Source organism: Vicia villosa, unplaced genomic scaffold (assembly GCF_029867415.1).
Source record: "Vicia villosa cultivar HV-30 ecotype Madison, WI unplaced genomic scaffold, Vvil1.0 ctg.000939F_1_1, whole genome shotgun sequence".
In the NCBI taxonomy this organism is placed as follows: domain Eukaryota; kingdom Viridiplantae; phylum Streptophyta; class Magnoliopsida; order Fabales; family Fabaceae; genus Vicia; species Vicia villosa.
In genome coordinates this window covers 342,303-363,434 of record NW_026705421.1, presented here as the reverse complement: position 1 = coordinate 363,434, position 21,132 = coordinate 342,303, and the positions used below count along the sequence as shown (strand labels likewise).

At 36.5% G+C, this 21,132-nt stretch overlaps 3 protein-coding genes across 4 annotated transcripts; 2 read left to right on the top strand and 1 right to left on the bottom strand.

Moving 5' to 3' along the window:
- Positions 1–12,473: 12,473 nt before the first annotated feature.
- LOC131632398 (cellulose synthase A catalytic subunit 4 [UDP-forming]-like) lies at positions 12,474–16,491 on the top strand. Of its 2 annotated transcripts, none has more exons than XM_058903148.1 (10): positions 12,474–12,619; positions 12,703–12,772; positions 12,900–13,011; positions 13,130–13,742; positions 13,845–13,982; positions 14,167–14,292; positions 14,405–14,617; positions 14,711–15,106; positions 15,196–15,546; positions 15,635–16,491. In XM_058903148.1, exons 1-10 carry the CDS (start codon positions 12,542–12,544, stop codon positions 16,211–16,213), a joined length of 2,676 nt encoding a protein of 891 aa, XP_058759131.1. In that variant the 5' UTR covers positions 12,474–12,541; the 3' UTR covers positions 16,214–16,491. The 2 variants fall into 2 exon arrangements, with proteins under 2 accessions (XP_058759131.1, XP_058759130.1); XM_058903147.1 differs by having other exon boundaries at positions 12,897–13,011; positions 15,635–16,490.
- Positions 16,492–17,021: 530 nt separating this feature from the next.
- LOC131632400 (uncharacterized) lies at positions 17,022–19,132 on the bottom strand. The gene is made up of 4 exons (XM_058903149.1): positions 18,876–19,132; positions 18,602–18,705; positions 17,405–18,515; positions 17,022–17,327 (listed from the first exon to the last, which is right to left on the bottom strand). Exons 1-4 carry the CDS (start codon positions 18,945–18,947, stop codon positions 17,241–17,243), a joined length of 1,374 nt encoding a protein of 457 aa, XP_058759132.1. The 5' UTR covers positions 18,948–19,132; the 3' UTR covers positions 17,022–17,240.
- Positions 19,133–19,751: 619 nt separating this feature from the next.
- LOC131632411 (uncharacterized protein At4g02000-like) lies at positions 19,752–20,519 on the top strand. Its single transcript, XM_058903157.1, has one exon. The coding sequence runs from the start codon at positions 19,752–19,754 to the stop codon at positions 20,517–20,519; it is 768 nt and encodes a 255-aa protein (XP_058759140.1).
- Positions 20,520–21,132: the final 613 nt, after the last annotated feature.

The following is a 21,132-nucleotide window of genomic DNA, read 5'->3' as shown; positions in this document are numbered from 1 at the left end:
TGGCGATCTTGCCACTATTAATAGGCGATGGATTCCATGGTCTTCACCATATTTGTTGAACTTATTTGAAGTGAACTCTCCTCCTCGGTCATATCTCATGGCCTTAATGGAAAGAACACTTTCTTTGTACACAAGAGCTTTGAACTTCTTAAGTTTTTAAACACTTTTTACTTCTCCTTCAAGAAATAAACCCATGTTTTTTTGGAATAATCATAAATAAAGAGGAGAAAGTACTTACTTTTTCCAAAAGAGTTGGGTTTAATTGGTCCACAGACATCAGTGTGTATGAACTCTAGCGGCTTTGTTGCTCTTGATGTTGATTCCTTTGGAAAGTTTTTCCGTAATTTCTTCCCAATTAGACACCCTTTACATAGTTGGTTTGGGTGGTTGATGCTAGGCAAGCATCTGACCATCTTCTTCTTTGCTAAACATTCTAGATCGTCAAAGTTGAGGTGCCTGAATCGTAGATGTCATAGCCACGAAGAATCGATATGGCAAGCCTTGAGACACTTTGCCACATCATTTTGAATTTTCAAGAGGAACATTCTATTCTTTAACATAGGAACCTTAGAAATCAAGTTATGTCTATGATCTCTTAAGAAAAGACTATGTTCTTTCAGGTGGATGTCATAGCCTTTCTCTAATAATTTCCCAAGCTAAGGCTCTGTTTGGTAAAACTAGCTGATAGCCGATAGCTGGTAGCTTTTAGCTGATAGCTGGTAGCTTTTAGCTGGTAGCTGATAGCTGATAGCTGGTAGCTGATAGTTGATAAGCTAATGTGAGTGTTTGGTAAATTAGTTGTTTCATTAGCTGATAGATACAAAATGTCATTAATGGCATTTTAATTAATGAGGGTAATAATATATTTTAGTTAAAATAATAAGGGTATTAATGGAAGAAAAACTCACAAGCTAAAAGCTAGAAGCTCAAAAGCTACTTCAAATAGCTTTTGAAAAAAAAGCTAAAAGCTAGTAAAAAAGCTACAAGCTAAAAGCTAAAATAGAGTTACTAAACAGAGCTTAAAAATATTATTCTTCATGTTAGGAACATAATAGACATTAGAGATGAATTGTTGAATCCCATTCTTCAATTGTATGAGACTTTTACATTTTCCTTTGACTAGTATCTTCAAGTCATCTCCAAATGAGATATCACCAGTTGCAGCTTCATTGATCGCTACGAACATGCTTCAATCGCCGCACATGTGGTTACTTGCGCTGTTGTCGAGGTACCACTTGTTTCTTTTTTCTTCAACTTGGTTTTGGCACGCGAGTAACAAATTCTCTTCTTCTCCGTCCTTTTCTTCTACAAAGTTAGCTTTCTCTTCAACCTTCTTCAAGAATCTACACTCGGATGTGTAGTGACCAATCTTGTTGCACTTGATTTGTGATTTTTCGTACCTCGACCATGAATATCCTCTTCCACGACCTCTTGTTGCTTATGGATTCAAACTTCTTTCTCCATTGTTGAAGTCGTTTGAATATTTGTTGCAACCGCCTCTTCCTTCTCCTTCATGTTTACGTCCTCGACCTCGTTCTCTTTTGCTCTTGTAACTCGCATAGTTTGCTTCCTTTACGTTGAGTTTTAGTAGTTGCTCCATAGCCTCCTTTTGTTTAATTTTTATCTTTTGTTTTTCTTCATATGCTTGTTAGAAACCCATGAGTTGCTCAAAAGTCATGGTCTTTAAATCCCTGTTTTCTTCAATGTTGATAACAATGCAGTCAAAACTTGGATTTAAAGTGCGAAGTATTTTCTCCATGACTTTCACCTCATCAACATCTTTACCATTTCTTTTAAGTTGATTAACTATGGCCAATACTCGAAAAAAATAATCAGAAATTGACTCAAGCTCCTCCATAAAAAATGTTCGAAGTCACCTCTAAAAGTTTGAAGACGAATCTTTTTTACCTGATCAACTCCTTTGTTGCAAGTTTGAAGCTTGTCTCGTGCTTCTTTGGTCGCCATTGCGTTGGATATCTTCTAAAATGTATCCTCATCCACCGATTGATAAATGAGGAAGAGAGCTTTCTTGTCTCTATTTCTTGACTCCTTTAACGTCTCTTTTACACCTTGGCTTAGCGAGGCTTCCCCTTGCTGCTTGAAGCCTTTGTCAATGATATCTCACACATCTTGAGCTCCTAGTAGCACATTCATCTTGATCCTCCAATTATCATAGTTGTTCTTTGTGAGCATCGGCATTTGAAAAGGAAAATCTCCATTCGCCATCTTTTGAGGACCTTGAAGCTCTAGTATCAATTTGTTGGAAATAAGGCTTTTGTGTTTAGGCAAAGTGTTTAGGAATATTAGAGACTTAAATAGAAACTTGATAGGTAGAAGAATTCTTTATGGAGGAGAAGACTTTGTATTTTGCTTGATGCAAATGTGTGGGATTACATCTCTATTTATAGTACTCTAAAGAGAAATCTAAACACATTAATTCTAGAGAGTTTTCAACCCTATAAATTCCAAGAATATTCTAAAAAATATTATAATAGCAAAAAATATCTAGACACTCCAAACACTATAAGATTTCTCTAGAAATATTACCTAAAATTACTAGATCCAAAATAATTAAACCCAAAAAACCAAATAATAAATTTAAGCACAAATCAAATTTAATATTTCAACACCTTTTTGTTACTGAATAAGGTATGGCCGTATGGGATCGAAAACATTAGCATACAACCATGGCTGAGTTTAACACACACAAAAATTTATGTCAAGTGTAAATATAACGTATATGTAAACTCTATTTATTCATATGTTTTTGCTGACTTTGTGTGGTTGAAGTTAACAATGTGTTTCCAATTGTTTACAGTTATATTCTATATTATTTTGTTCAGTGTTGCCTTACAATCTATTTCAAGTTTCAACTATAATGACTTTTCTTTTCAAGTTTGATAAAATGTTTTCATGTAAATGAAGATGATTTTAGTGTTGCCTTACAATGCATTTCAACTGCACTTTTCAATTAAAGAATACAAATCTACGTAGATTGATAATTTCACTCACTGCTTATGAATTTTTTTTCTGGCACAAAATTTTCTACACACAAATTTTAACATTAACATTGTTGTCGTGGATAATTGACTATTTTAACAAGGTAATATTAGACGATTATATTTTATATTATAATCTTATTTAAATTGTTATTTTGTTTTATTTTTAGTTTTATTTTTGTTGAATATGACTTATATTGTTGAAATAATTTGGGTTATTGAGATAACTATAGGTTGTTGAAAAATAATTCATATTGTTGAGATAATTATGGGTAGAGATAATGGTTTGTCGAGGGAAACTAGGAATTAGGATTTTAGATAATCTAAAATCTGGTATTATATATATATATATATATATATATATATATATATATATATATATATATATATATATATATATATATATATATATATATATATATATATATATATATATGACTTGTAACATATGCAATTTCACAAGAAATAAATAAAGGAAACTATAGCTACTCAATAGTCGCAGACGTAGGTTATTTGGCCGGATTGCGTGAACAAAGCTTATGTGTGTTTCTCTTAACTCTGATATATATATATTTGTGTTTCTGTTCTAACAATTGGTATCAGATGACGGCTTAATCCTGGACGTACGAAGTTCGAAGGGACTCGGTTCGACAAAATGGAAAATTTCGGTTTATGGAAAAAGAGGGTTAAGGATGTGTTGGCTCAGAAAGGTTTATAAACAGCGCTTTGTGATGAGAAACCGACAGACTTCACAATCGTTGATTGCAATGAGATTAAGGAGAAAGTCGCAGCTTTGATAAGATTGTGTTTTTGATGACGTGATGAATCATATTCTGGACCTCACAACCCCGTAGGATGTTTGAAAAAATTGAAAAATCAGTACATGTCCAAGACACTCATGAACAAATTATTTGCGAAGCACCGTCTCTATAGCCTGAAGATGCGGGAAGGAGGCGATTTGCAGGCTCATGTCAACACTTTCAACAACATTCTCGCTGATTTAACACGGCTTGGTGTGAAGGTTGACGATGAGGATAAAACCATTGTTTTGTTGTGCTCTTTACCAAACTCTTATGATCATTTGGTGACCACTCTCACATACAGGAAGGAAACAAGCATGTTGGATTCCATTTCTTCTATTCTTCTACAACACGCACAAAGTTGCCAAAGTGTAGACAAAGGTGGAGGAAGTTCAAGTGAAGGTTTGTTGTGAAAGGAGGTCAAGACCGTGGCAGGAGCAAGGGTAACGCGACGAGTTCTGGAAAGAAAACTAGGTTCAAGTCCAAGGACAGAAAAAACAGTAGAATGTTATGGTTGCAAGCAAATTGGCCATTGGAAGAGGGACTGTCCAAATAAGTTAGGCAACAATAGTTCAGCAAATGTGTTTGATGGTTCTTTATCAAACTTAACACCAAAGTACTTCTAATGTTCAACATTCCAAAGTACCATTAATAAATTTGCAGATATTCTTCCCATCCCTACTTGGATAGATAGGTCTCACTTTTGGATTCTTGACACATGGGCCATAAACCATGTGTACCATAGTCAAAATTAATTCTGCAATCTTAGTAGCATCCCTAGCATAACCGTTAAACTTCATAATGGTGCCACCATCACTAATGATAAAGATGGTATCATCTTTTCTATCAATGCATTTTATCTAGCAAATGTGTTATACATCCCAGATTTCTTTACTAATCTGATCTCCATTCCTAGATTAATTAATTCCATTAATTGTAGTGAAAATTTTAACTCTAATTCATGTATTATACAAGGGTACCTTACCCCGGGGACGATTTGTACAACTAGACTCCACCAAGGGTTGTTTTACCTTACCAGTCTCCACTACAAAGCCCCCTCCACCACCCATGTTAATTCTAGGATTCACAATGTTAATGATTGTAATATTTGGCATTTACACCTTCGGCATCCTTCCCACCTTAGTGTTTCGTACATAAATAAAAGCTTTCCATTGTCTAATTTCTCTAAACATATAACACCTTGTGATTCTTGCTTCTTAGCTAAACATAAACTCCTCCCCTTCCCTAATAGTAACTATCATACATCAAACAAGTTTGATTTGATACACAAGGATATCTGGGGTCCCTACTCCATTCTATCAATGCTTATTCATAAATATTTTCTAATCATTGTTGATGACCACAACAAACATTGTTGGATTTATCTTATGCTTTTGAAATTTGAAACATATAATCATGTGAAATCTTTTATTACTCTTATTCAAACTTAATTTCATAAAATTGTCAAAATGATTAGAACTGATAATGGATCTCAATTTTTTCTTAAGAGTTTTTATGCCACACAGAGTATCCAACGTCAAACGTCTTGTGTTGACACCCCTCAACAAAATGACATTGTTGAGAAGAAATACCAACATCTTTTAAACATTGCTAAATCTTTACTTTTTCACTACTACCTACCTAAAGTATTTTGGACTCATGTCCTTAAACACGCGACTTACTTGATTAATTTTCTTTCCTCTAAAGTATTTCATAGGATTCAAAGTGGCAAGGTATAATCAACGCACATTCATCTATCAACAAAAATATAGCTTGGACTAACTCCAAGAAACAAGACTTCTTGGTTCCAAACCAACCCCCACACCTATAGACCCTAGTCATAAATTAATTCAAGAATCAAAAACATATCTTCTCTCTAATCTCACTTCTTATCATAGCCTAATAAGCAAACTTCTTTATTTATGATAGCGCACAAATTAGGGAGAAGAGTAAACCTGTCATTTGGAGGGTTTATCAAAGGATAAATAAAATAAATAAGTAATATAATATTATTGTGTTAATTTAAATTCAAATAGTTAGTTATTGACAGTTATTGGCTGATGTTGAGGATTGTATTTAAGTTTGTTATCTATTGTCTTTTAGGTTATGTGAGAAGCTTATTTGGAAGTTATTAGGCCAGGAGAAGTTATCTTTTGAGAGAGCAAACTGCTCTGGTAGTTTTTTCAGATTGTATTTCCTCTGTTTGTCAATGAAAAATCGCAAGTTCCATGCAATTTCCCTTTCTCTATAATTATGTTTTGTTAGTCCTATCAAATTGGTCTGAACTGTTGGATTTTCAAGACGGAGTCAGTGAATTTCTAAAATCGGATGCCACCGAAGAAGATGGAGGCCAAAGTGACTGCACTTGAAGAGAAAATCGCAACTGTGGATTTTCCTTTACATCAAATGCAGAATCAAAACAAAGACAATCAGGAGAAGATCATCTCTTTATTAAATTCGAATAAAGAGAAGGATATGGGAGAATCATTGCACAATCATGAGTCAGTTGGTACCATAAAGAAAATTTATGGGTTACATGGTGAAGCTTTCGATGAATTTCGCCTAACTGTGAAGAAGGTGGAATTACTGATGTTTCATGGTGATGATCCCGCTGGTTGGATCGCTAGGGCTGAATTCTATTTCAATGTGAAGAATACTATACCTGAAATCAAAGTGAATTTGGCACAATTATGTATGGACGGTCCTACAATTCATTTTTTCAAAGGACTGTTGGAGGAGAATGAAACATTGACATGGGAGAATTTGAAAGATGCACTTCTTGAGAGATATGGTGGTGTAAGTGATGGGAATGTATTTGAACAACTTTCTGCTCTTCAATAGGAAGGGACAATTGAAGAATATATTGAATATTTTGAGAGGTTGGTAGCACAATTTTCCTGATTACCCAATGACCAATATTTGGGTTATTTCGTTCATGGTTTAAAGGAAAAAATCAGGGGAAAGGTTTGTAGCATGATCACTATGGGTCCTATGTCAAGAGAGAAGTTAATGAACATGGCTTGAGCAGTAGAATGTGAAATGGAAGAAGGGCGAAAAGACTGGACATCGCGAAGGTCACATGGGTCACTGTCCCGATCTCTTTTTAGTAATAAGGTTGTCACACAGAATGAGGGAAGAAATAGCGATTGGGTTATAGGTCGTAATAATAAAGACAATTCTGATCGTTTTTCAGGAGGAAAATTAATAGGTGGTCCGCGTGGAATGTCTGGTTTTAGACAAAACAAAAATCATACTGGCAGCACTAGAAGTTTGCGTAACAGAACTATGAGGAATCTATCTTCACAGGAGATTGTTGACCGCCGTAAAATGGGCTCTATTTTAAATGCGGAGGTCAGTATCATCATCGCCATCATTATCCTGATAAAAATCTATGTGGTATGGTGCATAAGGATGACTCTGAAGATGAAAACGAAGTCAGAGTGTTGAATGATGAAGATGTTGAAATAGGTACAAAATAATTGCAATTGAATGTGTTGACTTTTGAAAATATATTGACTTTTGATAAACAAATTGAGCATTATCAAGATAAGCTTCAATGCATCAGGTTGCAAGGGACGGTAGGAACATTACCGGTGTTGATAGTGGTTGATAGTGGTACAAACAAAAAACTCATGTTAAGGCGTCTAGCATTGGCTTTGGGTTTGCGAATTACTGGAACTCTAACTAGAAAAATCAGATTGGGTGACGGGTATGCGGCTCCAACGTTAGGAGAGTGCCAAGGTGTTATTATTTTTGTTCAAGGGGTAAAATGGGAGATAGATGTTGTGTTGTTTGAGTTGGGCGGTTACGATCTAGTATAGGGAATGGCATGGCTGACACAGATTGGATGCACATACATTGATTGGGTTGAGAAGAAAATGTGTTTCACATACCAGGGAGAATGAATTGAGATAAAAGGGGTTTGTAATTGAGAGTGCACTCCATTACAGAACTACGTTAATGAAAACCATTTTGCCCAATTGCATTGCGATATCCAATCAGGTATGGTGACACTAACTCAACAGTTGGAGATGAAATATGTATTGCACGAGTTTGATAGTGTTTTCAAGGAACCACAAGGATTGCCTTCTGAACGACAACAAGAACATGTTGCACATTTACTAATCGTCCAAGGCCCAGTTAACGTTCGAGCGTATCGCTACCCTCACCACTACAAGACAGAAATCGAGAAACAAGTGAAGGAGTTGCTGTTGTCCGGTGTGATCAGACCTAGCCAGAGTGCTTTTTCAAGTCCGGCTATACTCGTCAAGAAGAAGGATGACTCTTGGGGATGTGTGTTGACTACCGTGCTTTGAATAAGGTAACTATTCCAAATAAATTCCCTATTCCAGTCATTGGTGAGTTATTGGATGAGTTACATGGTGCATGATATTTTTCCAAAATTGATCTTAAGTCTGGCTACCACCAAGTACCCATGCGATAAGAAGACATTCATAAAACCGCTTTCCGCACTCATGAGGGTCATTATGAATTCTTAGTGATGCCTTTTGGTTTAAGAAATGCTCCATCAACCTTTCAAGCATTAATTAATGAAGTTTTCAAGCCAATGTTGCGGAGGTATGTGTTAGTATTTTTTGACGACATTTTGGTGTATAGTATGACGTGGGAAGACCATATTTTGCATGTAAATTCAGTTTTAAGTGTGCTAGCTGAGCAACAATTTGTGGCCAATAAAAATAAATGTTCGTTTGGCCAATTTTCGGTCGAGTATTTGGGTCACGTGATTTCTCATGAAGGGGTTTCTATGGATCCAGCAAAAATCAACAGTGTGTTAGAATGGCTTATGCCAAAGAATGTCAAAGGTGTTAGAGGACTTTTGGGTTCGACCGAGTATTACAGAAATTTCATTTGAGACTATGGAAATATTGCAAGACTATTAATTGAGTTGACTAAGAAAGAGGGTTTTAAGTGGGGAACAAAGGAACAAGTAGTTTTTGAGGAACTTAAGCACAGGGTAACTTCAGCCCCAGATTTAGCATTGCCCGACTTCACCAAAGAATTCTTTATTAAGAGTGATGCGTCTGGAAATGGGTTAGGTGCAATCTTGATACAAGACAAGAAGCCTATCGCATTTTTCAGCAAGGGTCTAAGTGATTGTAATTTGAACAAATCAGCATATGAAAAAGAATTAATGGTCGTGGTGCTCGCAATCCAACATTGGTGCCCATATCTCATAGGGAACAATTTCACGGTATGTACAGATCAAAAGAGTTTGAAACAATTAATGCAGCAACGTATAACCATAATGGATCAACAAAATTGGGTGGCTAAGCTTTTGGGATATCAATTTGATGTAGTATATAAACCTGGTCTTGAGAACAAGGGTCCTAATGCGTTGTCCCGTCAGTTTGATACTTCCCCGAACAACACCATGGCGGTCCTTGGTGATTCAGATGACAGGTCAACACTTCATTCTATGATTTTCCTTCTTGAATGGTTAGATTTCAAGGCTATCCATGAAGAAGTACAACAGGATCCAACATTACAAACAATCATTTCGGCTTTACAAAAGGGGAAAACCACAAAACCTGGGTTTGCACTACATAATGGGGTTCTTTTGTATAAAGACAGATTAGTTATGTTTGCTTCATCTACTTTTGTTCCTATAATTCTCAAGGAATTTCACGGTACTCCTCAGGGTGGGCATTCTGGGTTTTATCGCACTTATCGTCGTTTGGCTGCTAATTTGTATTGGATTGGTATGAAGAAGGATATTCAGAATTTTGTGCAGAAATGTATTGTCTGTCAATGCAACAAGTATGCAACTTCAACACTAGGTGGTCTTCTCCAGCCGCTTCCAATACCGAATCAAGTGTGGGCAGATATTTCTATGGACTTCATTACTGGTCTTCCAAAGTCCAAGGGATTATAAGCTATTTTTGTGGTGGTAGACAGGCTATCCAAATATGCTCATTTCATCTTTCTTAACCGTCCCTATTCTGCAAGATCTTTGGCTGAAACTTTCACCAAAGAAGTGGTCCGAGTTCATGGAATTCCGGAATATATTATGAGTGACAGAGATCCCTTCTTTGTTAGTAATTTCTGGCAGGAACTCTCTAAACAACAAGGTACATATTTGAAGCTCGGCACGACATACCACCCTTAGACTGATGGGTAGACAGAAGTAGTTAACCGTTGTTTGGAGACTTTTCTTCGTTGTTTTATTGTGGACCAGCCTAAGACATGGGCCATGTGGCTTTCTTGGGCAGAATATTGGTACAATACTACTTTTCATGCTTCTACAGGTACAACTCTATTTGAAGTGATGTATGGTTGTTCCCTTCCCGTAATCACTAATTATTTATCAGGTGAAGTTAAGGTGGAGGTTGTTCAACGAGACTTGGCCAATCGTGATGAATGCTTGCGACAAATGAAGCATCATTTATCCCGTGCTCGTGACCGGATAAAGACACAGGCAGATAAACATCATCAAGAACGCTCTTTTGAAGTTGGTGACTTGGTTTTCTTAAAGCTCAGACCTCATGTACAACAATTTGTTGTGGCTAGAATCTGTCCCAAGTTGTCTCCAAGGTATTTTGGTCCGTTTAAGGTGATTGCACGTGTCGGGACTGTTTCTTACAGATTGGAGTTAACTCCTACATCTCGGATCCATCCTATTTACCAGGTTTCCTTGCTTATGAAAGCGGTTGGCGATGCTATTGTTAATCCAACTCTTCCTGCTAGTTTAGAGGTTAATGAAGACTTCATATGGGAATTAGAGACAACTTTAGATCAACGGAGAGTGGTCCGACATGGTATATCTACTTCTCAAGTGCTTATCCATTGGAAGAACAAGCCTATTGAGGAAGCTACTTGGGAAGATAAGGATTTCATCACTGTTCAATTTCCTTCCTTCAGCCTTGAGGACAAGGTTGTTTCTTTTGGAGGCGGCAATGATAGCTCACAGACTATGGAGAAGGGTAAACCCGTCATTTGAAGGATTTATCAAAGGGGAAATAAAATAAATAAGTAATATAATATTATTGTGTTAATTTAAATTCAAATAGTTGGTTATTGGCTGATGTTTTGGATTGTATTTAAGTTTGTTATTTATTGTCTTTTAGGTTTTGTGAGAAGTTTATTTGGAAGTTATTAGGCCAGAAGAAGTTATCTTCTGAGAGAGGAAACTGCTATGATAGTTTTTTCAAATTGTATTTCTTTTGTTTGTCAATGAAAAATCGCAAGTTCCTTGCAATTTCCCTTTCCCTATAATTATGTTTTGTTGGTCCTATCAATTTAACTCACACTCGTCCTGACCTTAGCTTTACTGTTTGTAGGTTGAACCAGTTTATCTTAAAACTGGAAAATGATCATTTACATGTTGCACTCAGAATTTTTTGCTATGTCAAAACAAAACCAACAAATGGGCTCATTTTCAAGGCAACAACATACACGGTTTTGATAGGATTCTCTGATTCAGACTGGGATTCTTTCCATAAAACCAGACGATCTACCATTTGCTTTTGCTGACCTTGGCATTCAACACAATCAACTCATCACTATGTTCTGTGACAACCGGTCAACAATACACCTCGCCAATAATTCAGTATTACATGAATGTACGAAGCACGTCAAAATGGACTATCAAATTGTCAATATAAAGTTCAAACCAAAATCATTCACCTAATACATATTCATTCTTCATAACAAGTAGCAGATATTCTTACCAAAGCATTTTACCGTGGATTATATTTCGTCTCTTTCTACCAAACTCGAAATGAATTTACCATAACTATTCTTATTTTATCTCTTGGTTTTATTAACTAACTTACGGTTTAATAGGATTATTGTACGATCTAAATTCAGATTGAATATTATATTCTACTTATTTTTTCCGTCTTTACACATGTTAATGGACATGACATGATTTGATAAACAAAACAATTATTGATTACTCATTGCATGTGGAGTAAGAATCCTCTCTATTTCTTAAAAGAAATGGAATAGTCCATTACTATGATTTTGATGTATAAATATACAATTAATGTCATCATTTCGAAAAATGTGTATAAATAGATTAAATGTTTTATTTTTATGAATAACAGTTGAAACATTTTTAAATGTTTCATTTTTATGAATAACATTATTTTAAAAAATTAGATTTTACCCCTAAAACCAATTAAAGCCATTTATATGAATTTTGTTTGTGATAACAATGCTTGTCAAGGAATATAAACTCTTGTTGACTTTGTCTCCAAAAAAAAAAATTTAGCACTAACAAGAACAAACATGCTCTAATTAACTTTGTATACCTATCAATACAAGTGGAATGGATTTTCAGAAAAGTGCTGAAAAGAAAACGAAAAAGACGTAAATAGATTTGCTCACTTTCCTTTTGATATCTTAACAACCCATAGAAAAAGAAGTTAACAATAAAAGATAACAAAATTAGAATGTGCCAACTAAAAATTGAGAGTGATGTTAATTTCCATATAAGTGTTAATCCAATACAACAATATAGACATATATGCATTAACTTTTAACACACATGCATGCATATTATGCAGAAAAACCAAAGTAGCCATATATTGGCAAAGCGATCATCCCATACATTTCAACTCAAATCCATGACCTCTCAACTCTCATAATGTGCCTAAATATTTTGATGGTTACTTTGATATTACTGCATTCATGCATTTGATACTCTTTCATTCTTATAATAACACCCTCCTTCACTTCCTCTCTCTGCAATCTTCAGCTCCACAACGTTCTATTTCTGCTATGGCCTCAAAAGCTTTAACCAGTGGTTCTCACTCCCGAAATGGTTACCGTTTCTCAGTCTTTGATGACTCGGATGAGGTATTCACCGTGCTTCTTCTTCTTCTTACAGTTCACTTTGCCAGTTCTGACTTCAGTTGTTTCTGTTGGATAAAATTTTACAGGAAAATGGAGACTTCAATATTCAACAACAAAGGAAACACAATGATCATGCTTTCTCTTTGGCTGGAAGCGGTGAGTGGCGAGCATCTTTTTTCGTTAACTTAATTTTGTAATGAAAAGCAGTGTTGCTTGTTATGTTTCTCCTTCTGGAGGTTTCTGATATTGTGATAATTTTTGCATGATTTTTTTTCGGTAGTAGCTAGTAAGGAATTTGAAGAGCAGAAATCATTCAACTATAATGAAGAGAAAGGGAAAGGAAATCAAGAAAAGAGAAGTCTTATGAGCAATGACATAGGAGATGATGAATACCTGTAACTTATCTTCTCTCAAATATTCTCTCATCAATTCAATGGTACTACTTTATGTAAATTATAGAATGTATTTTCTTAATTTATGTGTTTCTTTTCTTCTATTCTTATGATCTTGCAGTTTGTCTGAGTCGAGGCAACCATTATGTCGCAAAGTACCAATAGCTTCGAGCCTAATCAATCCATACCGCATAGTCATAGTCATGCGTCTCGTTGTCCTAGTTTTCTTCTTCCACTTCCGCATCACAACGCCTGTGCACGATGCATTTGCCTTATGGATAATCTCGGTGATCTGCGAAATATGGCTCTCTTTGTCTTGGGTGATAGACCAATTCCCCAAGTGGTTCCCCATGACTCGCGAAACTTACTTGGAGCGCTTGTCTATGAGGTTCGAGCGTGAAGGAGAGCCGAACCTTTTAGCCGCAGTTGATGTCTTTGTTACCACTGCAGACCCTTTGAAGGAACCACCGATAGTAACAGCAAACACAGTACTATCAATCTTGTCTGTTGATTATCCTGTTGACAAAGTTAGCTGCTACGTCTCCGATGATAGTGCTTCTATGCTTCTCTTTGATACTTTGTCACAAACTTCTCAGTTTGCAAGAATATGGATTCCATTTTGTAAAAAGTACAACATTGAGCCAAGAGCTCCCGAGTCTTATTTTTCTCAGAAAGTTGATTACTTGAAAGACAAGGTACTTCCAACATTTGTAAAGGACCGCAGAGCTATGAAGGTAAATCCTACATCGATGTTTTTTTAAAATTATTTTTTCATATTGATAATGTTCTATTTTTCTATGTGAGGCTTTAAGGCATTTTCCATTGCAATTATGCAGAGAGAGTATGAAGAATTCAAGGTGAGAATTAATGTACTTGTTGCAGATTCTCAGAAAAAACCAGAAGAGGGGTGGGTGCTGCAAGATGGTACTCCATGGCCTGGGAATAACACTGACAATCATCCAGGAATGATTCAGGTTTGCTAATTTCATTAACCGAAAAATCAAGTCAAATTTTTTTCATAGGATATCCTGAAGAGTTTATGATAATAATCCGAAAACAACTTATGGACATGTAATAAGCTATTTTCATTAGCTCTCCCGAACTTTGCATCATGATAATAAGCCAAGAACTAAAACATATAAGGACTTGTCTTTGCAGGTATGTTTGGGAAGTGCTGGTGCTGTAGACAATGAAGGCAAGTCACTTCCGCGGCTTGTATATGTTTCGCGCGAGAAATGTTCTGGCTATCAACACCATAACAAAGCTGGAGCAATGAATTCTCTGGTAAGTAGTTTAAACATCTAGTATATAGTTTTATTCCATTCAATTACAAAAACTTGATATTATAACAACAGTATATTTATAACTCTTGAAATGCTTTTCATTTCCTCAACAGCTTCGAGTTTCTGCTGTGCTTAGCAATGCACCTTTTGTGTTGAATCTGGATTGTGATCAATACATCAATAATTGCCAGGCTATTAGGGAAGCTATGTGCTTCCTCATGGACCCTCTACTTGGAAAAAAGACCGCTTATGTCCAATTTCCGCGAAGGTTTGATGGCATCGACAACAATGATAGATATGCTAATCACAATACTGTATTCTTTGATGTAAGGGATATTTTTCAAAACTTCAATACATGTTGCGATTTCATTAGCTGATCTTTAACTCTTGCCTTGAATTTTCTTTTTCCTTGTTTGTAGATCAACATGAAATGCCTTGATGGAATTCAAGGTCCAGTTTATGTTGGTACTGGATGTGTGTTCAACAGACAGGCATTATATGGCTATAAGCCACCAACCGAAAAAAGGCAAAAGACGGGCTTTTCATGCTGCTGTTGTTGTTCTGATGACCATCAGTCAGAATTTGACTTTGAAGAGATTGATGATGTTCTTGAGGACAATGATGAACAAGAGATATCGTCCTCCGTGCCCCTCAAAGTTTTTGAGAAAAAGTTCGGCGAGTCGCCGGTTTTCATTGCTTCTGCCTTGATGGAAGATGGTGGACTTCCAAAAGGCACTAATACGCGAATACTAGTGAAAGAAGCTATTCATGTTATAAGTATTGGCTATGAAGAGAAAACTGAATGGGGCAAAGAGGTAATATAATCAATACAATTATATAAACAAAAATATACATTTCATGATTGTTGACCAAAGTGTCTTTCATTGACTTTCTTTCTTTGCAGATAGGGTGGCTTTATGGTTCAATCACAGAAGACATCTTGACAGGGTTTAACATGCACTGCAGAGGATGGAAATCAGTTTACTGCATGCCGAAAAGAGCGGCTTTTAAAGGATCTGCTCCTATAAACCTATCAGACAGATTACATCAAGTTCTGAAATGGGCTTCTGGTTCTACCGAGATTTTCTTTAGTGGTTATTGTCCATTGTGGTATGGCTATAGTGGAAAACTTAAATGGCTTCAAAGGCTCGCGTACACGAATCATGTCGTTTATCCGTTCTCTTCCATCCCTCTTTTGGTATACTGCACAATTCCGGCTATCTGTCTTCTGACCGGAAAATTCATCCTCCCCACTGTAAGTTCATCAAAGTAAATTTACGATAGGAAAACGATAATGAGGATATTATATTCATGTCTACTAACAAAAGTTATCTTTTGTGCAGATGACAAGCCTTGCAAGCATTTGGTTAATGACTCTATTTATTTCTATCATTTTAACTTGTGTGCTAGAGCTTCGTTGGAGTAAGGTTAACATTCAGGACTGGTGGCGCAACGAGCAATTCTGGGTCATTGGAGGCGTTTCTGCACACCTTTTTGCAGTGTTTCAAGGCCTCCTTAAAGTTGCAGGACTAGACACTCATTTCACCGTGAGAACAAAATCAACAGACAGCACTGCATTCGGACAGCTCCATCTCTTCAAGTGGACCACTCTTCTCATCCCACCAACAAGTATTGTAATTTTGAATATGGTTGGAATTGTGGCTGGAGTCTCTGAAGCTATTAACAGTGGCTATAACTCATGGGGACTTTTATTTGGGAAGGTTTTTTTCTCTTTATGGGTAATTGTTCACTTGTATCCTTTCCTCAAAGGTCTGATGGGAAGGCAAAACAAAACTCCTATCGTAGTAGTTCTGTGGGCAACACTTCTAGCGTTGATTTTCTCAATGATTTGGGTGCGAATTGATGTTTTCTTGCCCAAGAAAATAGGTCCTGTACTTTCACAATGTGGGATAGAATGTTAAGGTCGTAGAGAAACGCAAGAGTGGCGATCTTCTCGTTTCATCAAAAGTTATTTGTTTCATTGGAGTACTTACCATTATGAGAAAGTGAAACAGTCATGATTTATGATGATACATCAGCTAGTCGAAAAGTAAAGGTTGTTTTGTAAAATATGCTATGGTTTCTAATTAACATTGAAGCATAATATGATTTATGGTGCAAGAATCACCTGGTTAATTAAAATTTTAAAACTAAAGATTGTTTTGTAACATACATGTGATAGTATATGACTTGTTGATATTATTGCAGCATAAAATATTTACATCTCAAGATTCTAGATAACTTCTTATCTCAATGACTGCAACCATATTCTTTGATTGACACAAGATGTCAAACTATCTTTCTGTGGTATTGTAGTCTACACCAGCTAGCAATCTTGCTATGCACCTTAATACATGGAGTAATTGAAAACAGGAGGCAAAAGAGTTATATGGAACTTATTGTGAGATAGAATAATATGATATAATAAGAACGAAATAGTCTGAAAAAGTAACATATAAGCCACAAACTATAAGCTCAAAATAATGCGTTTTGCCAAACAAATAAGGCACAGGGTATAAACTATAAGCTCAAAATAATGCAGTCTTGCCGAACAAATAAGGCACAAGCTACAAACTACAAGCTCAAAATATGGTATTGCCAAACAGATAAAGGACAAGCTACAAACTATAAGCTCAAAATATGGTATAGCCAACTAGATAAAGGACAAGCTATAAGCTCAAAACATGGTCTTGCCAAATAGAGCCATAATTGTACATTTAAAGCCAAATATATTACAAGAACAAATCACACATTTCATCATATCTCATCCATACAAAAGAATTAAAAAATACACTCCAAACAGAATATACTTCACATAGGCAAACATCATTGTAAACTTTTCTAAGTAAGTTACACAGGGAACACAAGTAGAAGCAGCTTCTGCAGCACCTATATTCAATATTTTCTCTAACCTTGTCTCAATAGGGTAGTATCCCAAAGGAGCAGAAATTAACATGACTCACTAACATCACCTCTATTCATTGCTTTCTCTAGCCTTGTCTCAAATGGAGTTGTATGCCAATTCACCTTCCTATCCTGCACAACCAGTTAAATCCAAATCAGAACTCACCATCAAACTAATTATTTAACAGCTTATTTCACTTCGTCTTTACCTCTCTATACTTGCTAGTTGTGTTTGGAATTCCTTTAAAGGATGAAGCTGAGCCAGAATCCTCAGCGAAATGCCAATAGGACCCAACCGTTCCTATAATCGGCATGTCATCTGGACTCTTAGAAGGTGACTTCCTCGGGGACGGAGTGGCAGAAAATTGCTTAATCTCCTCCACCGTTAAAGCCCCTAAAATAGGCCTATCTTCAAGGCTCATCACAGAATTTGAACCTTGATGTGAGCTGTTCCTATCAGGAGTACCAAAACTACCACCAGCATACATAGTAGTCTTTGATCCTTGATGTGAGTTACTCCTATCAGGAGTACCAAAACTACCATCAGGATACAAATTAGTCTTGTTAACAGGTGTAGTCTCTGATGAACCAAGCCAATTTGAAAGGCTAGCATCAACTGCAATTTCCTTGTTCGACTTCTTTGGTGTGTCGGATTCTGAGACTTCCTTAGCACCAAATGAAACCTTTGATTCAGGGTTGGAAAAAACATTATTCTCTTTTTGAGGCCTTAATGTTGGTCTCCTTCTAGCCTTAACAGCTTTCCACTGAGAGATGTTTTCAACCGGGTTCAACACAGGATGAACATAATCACTTCTGTCTCTAGCATTAGGATTGAATCCAATAGTCTCCACATCCTTTTCACAAATAGGAATAGGACTCTCCACCTCACTCTCCACCTCCTCAGCAAATACATGATCAACATTATCTATCACCCTCGGCTTTGAATATGCCAATTCATCTTCTTCAAACTCCACACCTAATCCATCACATTCTTCTCTAATTCCATCGTCCTCATCATCATCGCTAAGATCATCAACCCAGTCATCAATTTCTTCATCTTCCCCATCACTATCCCTGCAATTCTGGTACCTATGATTAGAAGGGTAAGATCCAGTTGAAGTCACAGAACTATCTTCAGAAGAAAATGACTTCGATTGAGTTGTTTTAGCCGAACTTTCTTCCTTTACACCTTCAGTATCCTTCTCAGTCAAAACACCTTCAGTATCCTTCTCAGACAAAACAGATTCATATGTTTTCACATTGGAATCAAAAGTCACTTTCTTTTTTACGCCAACACTCCGTTCCTCTTCGGTTTTATCCCTAAATCAAACACACACAAAAATTCATAAAAAATGAGAAGCTTCCAAAAATAGAAGGGATCAATGAAGATGAAAATCAATACTTACTGGAGTTGTTGTACCGAAGGGCTTAGAAGGGTTTCGGAGTGATCCTGAACCAAAGGTAGTACTACGCTTTGTTGCTGTTGCTGTGGCTTGCTACTACCATTTTCCTGCAAGGAATTAAGTTATAGGGTTAAAAACATTGAAAACCTTAGCTCTATTTGGCTGCTAAGAAAACATAGGAGGCAAATTTGATATGAGAAAAGAAATCAAAGAAACAAAAACAGAAAATCTTGTGATTCTTGAAGTTGTTTTGAGGAACAAAACTGAAAACACTTACTTGAAGTTGAACCTTGGGGGTGGGCTTTTTGTGTTTGGAGGAACCAAAGCAAGCGAAGAAAGAGCAACCCATGAAGAAGAAACGGGTCAGAAGAAGAAAGTTGAGTTGATGAGTGACATGAAGAAAGAAGAAGAGCGTGGGTTTAAGCTTGGTTAATGGGGGTAGGTTGTGTAGGGACAGAAACCGTCAATTAACATGTTGAAAAAGGTAAAAAGATTCAGGCTTTTTGCGCGATTTCCCAATACTAATATTTTTGAAATTGAAACTAACCGTTACTAGTCTATGTTGTATTTTTATTCATAATTTAACTTAGCGAGGAATTTATTGTTATTATTTAATGATAATGATGACGATGATTTGGTATCTGATGATCAGAAAGGAGAAACGGTCTGATGAGAGCTGTCTTTGTCTTCCGCGGATACAGCTCACCAATACTTTCCTACACACTCACTCAATTCCCATACAAACAATATGTTTAATTTTTTATTTTTAATTATAAGAAAAAAATAAATTAAAAAAAAAAACTGTTCGAGAATTCACCAAAATACCCTTTGGTTAATTTAGTCTAATTTAATCTATAATCTAAGAAAAGAAACGGTTCTAGAATTTACCAAAATACTCTTTAATTAATTTAGTCTAATTTAATAATTTTGGAGCAAAAAATGTCTTTTCTTGGTTTTTCTATAGTATAATTTACTTCAATTTTTATAAATCACAAATCATGTTTCTTACTATAGTTTTTTCCTGGCTCTGCTAGGGTTTGATTTTTTTCTTCTCTTTTTGAGAAGCCTGAGTTTTTTACTTCTGGTTACTAGAATCCAACAGTTTCTGTTTTGCTAAGTTCGATTGGTGTTTTTTCTACATCACAGTTGTTCGATGGCGGCTACGTTTGTGGATCCTAACATGGAGGGTTTGTCGTTACATGATGAAGGAGAGGAGGAAGGATTCTGTTTTGACGTTGAAAGTGAAGAAGGAAGTGTGGAAAATCTGAAATTATGTCTGATAGGCAGATTTCTAAGTGATAGACCGATCCACTTAAAATCTATGAAGGCTCGCATGGCGGATATCTGGAGACCAGTCCACCAAGTTACGATTAAGGAGGCTATGGAGGGGCGCTTTCTTTTTCAATTCAATCATAGGTTGGACATGGAAGCAGTGCAGAAGGGTGGGCCGTGGACTTATGATAGCCATCTATTAATCTTGAATCAGGTACAATTGAGGGTGCAGATCGAAAATATACCGTTATATCATGTCGACTTCTGGGTGCAAGTCCATAATCTTCCTGTTGGTTTTATGTTAGAGAAAATCGGAGTAACAATGGCGAACTTTATTGGTACTTATGTTGAATATGACAAGAACAACAACTCTGCTTTCTGGCGACAATACATGCGGATAAGGGTGAAGATTGACGTTCAGAAGCCATTAAAGAAGCTCACTAGAGTGAAGAATAAGGGCGGAGAATGGTGCAACGTTATTTTCAAATATGAGAAGCTTAGTCTATTTTGCTTTGTTTGCGGTGTCCTTGGACATTCAGAACATAGATGCGCGGTTCGATTTGCTATGACTGAAGATACAGGCTTAAGGGGGTGGTCGGCGAAAATTCGGGCAGAAAATAGGAGGTTCGGGGGTAGTAGCTCTCGCTAGCTAAAAGAAGATGATGGGGGAGAAGTGCAGAAATCTGGTGTTGACTACAATCCTCCAGCACGTGAAACTCAGTCTCCAGGAGGAGAGAGTGGCGCAACAGAATTTTCTAGGGGAGAATCATTCACATTCACTGCTAGAGACAATCCAATCATTAGCCATAATGAGCATTCATTAGTGGTTAATAATGGCCAGACAAGCAATCAACAGCATTTATTTTCTACCCAATCCCAATTCAAAACGTTGACCGACAATAGTGATGGCAGCCATCAACTGCTGCCTTGCCTTCCCTTACATTTCGTGACAGCCAACATGGACCATGCAAAACCGGGCCCACATGTTTCCCCTTACATTAAACCTATTGCTCCCACACTTAATTTTTCCGATGGATCCCTTGCATTTAACCAAACAGTACCCTACGTTATACCTCATTCAAATTTGTCCCCTATCCAAGCAGCCATTAAAACCAACCTTATCCCTTTTTCAACTCACCTGGTAGCCCACCAAAATAAGGATTCCAAATTGTCGGCCCCTGCATTAACTAATCAAAATTTCCTTTCAGAACCTCATGCTGTCCCTAACCAAAATATGCAGAACCTCAACCCTTTGCTTGGAC